Genomic DNA, 6,179 nt, shown 5'->3' with positions numbered 1-6,179 from the left:
GTGTGGGGGTATGTGGGTGTCAGAAGCAGCAGGAGTGGGGAGTATACCATGTCCTTTCGTCCTGTAGCGAGAGCCAAGGGCCACCACGTTGCCCAACGGTGTGACCATCACAGGCACAGACGGCCGCAAAAGGGGGCCAACGAAGGCGACCGGAGAATTTCCTTTGACGAGGCGACAGCCTGGGGAGGGCAGAGGTCCCAGGGAGCCGGCGGGGTTCATTTTCTTGGCCTGAGAGAAGGGTGGGGTGGGAGTGGGGGGGATTCTCTGCAGGCGCAGTCTGCTTGTGAAGGTTCAAGCTATTTAATAGCATGTGCCATTTCCTCCACGTGTTTTCCACGAACGGCGACAAGGCCAGGAGAGGTGGGTAGACCAGCACCGATCAGGGGCTTAGTCATTTTCCTCGGAAGCCAGAGTTCTCACACTGCCCCCTCCCTCCCCGCTTGTCTCCCTTCGCAGGTGAACCAGCCGCCAGCTCCATGCATTCCGCCCGCTACCCCAGCGCGGCCGAGCTGGACGCCTACGCCGAGAAGGTGGCCAACAGCCCGCTGTCGGTCAAGATCTTCCCCACCAACATCCGTGTGCCGCAGCACAAGCACCTGAGCCGCACCGTCAACGGCTACGACACCAGTGGCCAGCGCTACAGCCCCTACCCACAGCACGCCGCCGGCTACCAGGGCCTGCTGACCATCGTCAAGGCCGCCGCTGCCGCCTCCGCCTCCTCCTCCGCCGGCGGGGCTGTGCCCACCGGGCCAGCCAAGAGTGTGCTCAAGAGCGCCGAGGGCAAGCGGACCAAGCTCTCGCCAGCCGCTGTGCAGGTGGGCATCGCCCCCTACCCAGCGCCCAGCACTCTGGGGCCCCTGACCTACCCCAAGCCACCCGAGGCGCCTGCCCCGCTGGCCGGCCTGCCGGCGGCCGTCATCCCCCTGCCCGGCCGGGGCCTGCCGCTGCAGCCTTCCAACCTCCCCTCCATCCACAGCATCTTGTACCAGCTGAACCAGCAGTGCCAGGCCCCGGGCACTGTGCCTGCTGCCTGCCAGGCTGTGGCCATGCCTGCCGCCTGCCAGGCCGGGGCTGTGCCACACCCCAGTCCCGCCAAGCACGGCCCCACGCCCAGCTTCCCCAGCTTGGCCTACTCGGCCGCCGCCGGGCTGCCCGACTGCCGCAAGGGCAGCGGTGGCGAGCTGGGCCCCGGGGCCACGCCAGCCTTGACCTTGGCTGGGGCAGCCAAGCCTGCAGGCTACACAGACGGCGGCCTGGATTACTTGCTGTGGCCGCAGAAGCCGCCCCCGCCGTTGCCCCAGCCGCTGCGTGCCTACAGCAGCAACACGGTGGCCAGCAAGTCCCCCGAGGTGTGCGCGGGGCGCACATACGAGCGGGCTGGAGGATCGCCCCTCACTTGCGGCATTGGGCTGCCGGCCAACTTCGCCGTGGGCCAGTACTTTGCTACGCCCTGGAACAGCGTGCTGGTGACCCCCACCAGCGAGTGCTACAACCCCACGGTGACAGTGACGGAGCTGGGGCCGGGGGTGGCCCGAGAGCTGGCAGGGCCCCCCACGGATGCGCTGGCCGGCCTGCCCAGCAAGAGCATGTGCAACACGGCCGCGCTGAGCAGTAGCCTGCAGTCGCTGGAGTATCTTATCAATGACATCCGGCCGCCATGCATCAAGGAGCAGATGCTGGGCAAAGGCTATGAGACGGTGGCCGTGCCCCGGCTGCTCGACCACCAGCACGCCCACATCCGCCTGCCGGTCTACAGATAAGGCCCGCCGGGCACGTGCACGCACAGATGGGCTGGAGGGACGCTGGGGGAGTCCGGCTGGAGGGCAGATGGGTGGCTGCTTCCTCCCGCAGGGGAAGCCAGGCGGGCTGCAGTCACACTGGCTGCATGATCACCCCTCCTGCATTGGCGGCCCAGGACATGCGAGGGCAGGGTCAGCCGCTGGAGTCTGCGCCTTCCTCCAGCCATGGCAGAGGCGGGGTGGGGGATGGGGTGGGGGAGCGAGAGACCCATTGGGAAACAGAATGGCTTGCTCCATTCCCCAGGGTAGGACACTCCAGCTAGGGACTGGGTCAGACCCGCCCAGCAGCCTGGGAACGGAGCAAAGGGGGCCCAGAGGGAATCTCTGTGCCCTCACTGTCCCCCTCCCCCTCCAACTAGTCACTGTAGGCGGAGCCCACTCCAATGGGAGCCTCAAGGACTAACCATCTCCCCTCACCCAGTCCTTCCTCTCCCCATGCTCCCGCTACCCCCCACGTTCCTAACAGAAGCCCATTTCAAGTCTCCAAACCCCAAGTTATATCCCCCTTTCCCCCACCCCCCAGTACATCTTACAGGGCTGCACACTGGCACCTCATCCAGGAGGACTCCGGACGCATCCTAGACTTGCCCCCTCCCGCAGATTCACATCCCAAGGAAGGGGCACCGTTTCCGCAATTCGCACACAGGGGCTGGCAGGAGAGGGCCTGCCGCCTTGGGAGACCTGACCCCACCCTGCCTAACTCAGGGGTCTCCTTGAAACTAGGGAGGGGACAATGGGCTAGGTTTAACCTGGGAGCGACCAGCACCTAGCGGGGGAGGGCTGGCAGGGGTCCCCCCACCTCTGTCCCCAGGGCCCACTCCCCCCAGCCCCGCCCTGCCCTGCCCCCAGGGCACCTGGAAGCGGTACTGTATCTCTCCAAGGCCTGTTCCAGCACCAAGTGCATTTACAAATCTCTGAGAATGTTTTTTTTTATATACTAAAATTGACCATTATATTCTACTGTGAGAAGTGCAGTCTGCACTATATTGTTTTAAAAGCAAAGAGAAAGAGGAAAAAAAAGATGGTTCCGTGGTTGAATTGTTTCTGCTTTCCCAACCCTGCCCGGGGAGGCAAGCCGACTGCCTTCAGATGGCTGGCTTGGGGGGTCCCACCTCCTGGTTTGGGGGAGTCCCTCAGGGGGGGCGGAGAGAACTCTCCCATCTGCCCCGGCTATATATCAGCATACACACAGTCTGGTGGCTGCTAGGTCACAGCCTGCAGCCTTGCGGCCCTGCCCCTCGACCAAGCTACGGAGCCCCTGGCACTAAGAGCCTCCCCAGTTTCTCTCCCCACATGACGTTGTGCCCCATGCTTCAGTGGTAGCCGACTGTTTGGACTGCAGCCGCCATCTTCCTGGCCGGCCCATCCCAGCACCACTGGTCCAGAAGCCCTGGGGGAGCTCAGCACTTCATGCCCCTGGGTGGTGCAGAGTTTGCGCTGACCATGACCCCACCCACGCCCACAGTACTGCGGAAGAAAGGCCCGCCAACCGGGTCTCTACTACAGGTGACAACCAAGAAAGTGATGGGGGCTGTTCTGCTCTGTGACACCTGAGGGTGCCAAGAGTCAGAATCCGCTGGACAGACAGGGGCTAGGCACGTTCCCATCCACTGCCTAGCTGGAGGAGGCCTGGTGGTGGCAAGGTCGGCAGTTTGAAACCACCAGCCACTCCGGAGGAGGAAAACCAGGCCTTCTACTCCCGTGAAGCTTAGTCTCAGAAACAAACCAGGTGCTAAGGGTCACTGTGAGTCAGCATCAACTCGATGGCAGAGAGGGGGGAGGGGGGTGAGTTAGGTATCCAGCTAGAGCCCCACATCCTCCTTGTCACAGGACGGGGTTCTGAAAGGAAGCCGCAGACTCGGGTAAAATGACTTGTCCAAGGTCACATGGCAAAGCTGGTGTCTGAGCACAAACTCCTCGCCACACCCCATCCCTGACTTCACTTTGTTTTCTCCTCCCTCCGGAGGGGAGGAAGGGAGCCAGGCCTCACCCCACCCTGAACCAGGTGGCCCACCCAGCTGGGTCCCCAGGAGCCCCCTGAGCTCTGCACCAGGTTCTCCTTCAGCCCCTGCCCACCCCAGGACCCTTCATTCCACAGAGGGAGAAGAAACAGGCTAGGAGGGCCTCTGAGAGCTGGTCAGTAAGCCAAACTCGGCACCCCAGCCCCTGGGGAGCTGGGAACCCGGGGAACAAGCTGCCCAGAGAAATCACAGCTACCTGGAAGGCCACAGGCAGGTGGCTGAGTGCTTCCCTGACCTCCTCGGAGCTCACAACAGACCCAGCAGGCACTTCATAAATCCCTCCCAGGGAGCCTTGGTGGGCTTTCTACTCCCATCAATAGTTCCGGCCTTGGAAACTCACAGGGGCAGTTCTACCCTGTCTTCTAGGGCCGATATGAGAACCCACTCAGGGGCCGTGAGTTGGGGGTTTGAGTTTGGAGTTGACGGGTGGGGACTAGGAGAAGGTGAAACAGGGCCAGGTCCTGCCTGGGGCCAAGCTCAGTGACCCTCTAGTCTTCTTCCGTACACCCCCATGTGTCCCCTACAGCCCATGGAGAGCTGTCCGTGCCGGCGCTGGCCCACCTGAGGGACAAGAGCAGTGACAGACAAGACAGTAGGAACCTCTTGTGGTGCAGTTAGTGGTCAATCCCGGGGAAGGTCAGAGGATGGAAAGGAATGCCAAGAGCACCCTGTGGTCCGTCCCGTGGTGTCATCCGTGAGTCACAATGGCAGCTGGCTGGCAGACTGGCCGCCACCACATGTCACTACTTCCTCCTGCATGGGACAACACAGCACGGGGTGGACACCGAAAGTCCGTGGGAACACAGAATTCAAAAAAAGGGATTTTTCCTTTTTGAGGCGCTGCTCGTCCATGTCACCCTCCCGTGAGGTCCAGAGAGGTTTACTCGCTCTCCAGAGACACAGCCAAGGACGGAGAAGCAACTGGGCTTGAGCCCCTTCTGGGCTGTGACCTCTTGAGCCATCCAGAGGATGTCGCCCAACCCTCCATGCGTGCCCTTCTCTGGCTTCAGGGCAGCCTTTGCCCTCCGCCTCTCCCTGGCTGGGTGCTGGAAACGGGAGACAGCCATCTCATCCCGTCTATCAGTGACACAAGCCTGTGTCTAAGTGACACACACATACACCAGACTCCTCCCAGAGCAACTGGCTGGGGCTCACACCAGCTGTACAGCTAAGCCATTCGGCACAGCAGCCATCTGTGGCCAGCACCCCACCCCAGCTGTCATTCATCTTGATGTCATTGAAGAGGGGTCACCCCATTTCATAGGTGAGCAGACGGGCAAAAGGGCTCGGCGCAGACTTGGGTGGAGGGCAGGGTGTTTGCTAGGGACACCTCGCCGACGTGACCCCTGCCTAATGCTGTGTCCCGGCCTTTAGCTCACCCCTCTCCTATTTCTGGGAAGGAAGCCCCCGGTTCAACTTGGACTCTGCAACAACTTAGCCCACTTTGAGCTGGGGCTCCCTGTGTACCCCCCAACAGTGCCTGCACACTCCCTACCTTAGAGAAGACCCCCACCCTGCGAGGTGACAGGGCTGGAGGAATAAAATGGCTCAACGACTCATATACATACACACACACACACACACACACACACACACACTGCCATCATGTGGCCCTGGGCGATTTGTGTGACCTCAATGTCCAGATCTGTAGGACTGGGCTGACACCAGGTCATGTGTAGTCAGGATGACAGCACATTAGTCCCCCGAGGCCAGCGGGACCTGGTGGTTAGCATGTCAGACAGGGCAGCCCTGGTTCAAACCTAAGGTGCTTTTACAAACACATCGCCTCAGGGGAACCACAGCTTCTCAGAGACCCTTACTTCTCAACGATGAGAAGGAGCATTCAAAGCCTTGTCTAGCAAAGCGCCCAGGGCGTAAAAAGGGGCTTACATTACAAATGGCACTTAGTCCGCCGAGCAAGAGGCGGCTGAAAAGCCACACACATGTGCCTGCAATCACAAGATCACGTGGCAGGCTCTGGGAGGGCCTTGCAGCTGCGTCTGACCCCGCTTTGCCTCGCCCTTTGAGCCCTAGCAGCCAAAAGCAAGGTCAGAAGTTTGAAACCACTAGCTACTTGGAGGGAGAAAGGCTTTCTCTGCTCCAATACAGATGCACTGCCTTGGGAAGCCAGGGGCAGTTCTCCTCTGTCCTCTGGGGGGTCACCGTGAGTCGGAATGGGCTCACGGGCAGTGGTTGATGACAATCCCAAGGAACAAACTCCAATGTCAGGAAACGTTGAGTCGAAACCTCTTAAGGCCCTAGCAACCGGAGCTGAGCATGGCTGGGAAGGAGCCCTGGGGCCCTGAACTTCCTGAGTCTACACCTGGGCGCACCTTGTTCCAGCTGACTTCCCAGTAAG

General features: G+C 61.2%; 1 protein-coding gene across 1 annotated transcript; it reads left to right on the top strand.

Moving 5' to 3' along the window:
* The first annotated feature begins 467 nt into the window (after window positions 1-467).
* FAM222A (family with sequence similarity 222 member A) lies at window positions 468-1,828 on the top strand. The gene has a single exon (XM_075534532.1). It carries the CDS (start codon window positions 477-479, stop codon window positions 1,758-1,760), a length of 1,284 nt encoding a protein of 427 aa, XP_075390647.1. The 5' UTR covers window positions 468-476; the 3' UTR covers window positions 1,761-1,828.
* Window positions 1,829-6,179: the final 4,351 nt, after the last annotated feature.

Source organism: Tenrec ecaudatus, chromosome 16, assembly GCF_050624435.1.
Source record: "Tenrec ecaudatus isolate mTenEca1 chromosome 16, mTenEca1.hap1, whole genome shotgun sequence".
In the NCBI taxonomy this organism is placed as follows: Eukaryota; Metazoa; Chordata; class Mammalia; order Afrosoricida; family Tenrecidae; genus Tenrec; species Tenrec ecaudatus.
Note: the sequence above shows the minus strand (reverse complement) of the source record. Positions and strands in the feature narration are given on the sequence as shown.

Excerpts from the sequence above, each read along its gene's own strand:
- FAM222A (XM_075534532.1), top strand. The coding sequence starts at position 477 with ATGCATTCCGCCCGCTACCCCAGCGCGGCCGAGCTGGACGCCTACGCC.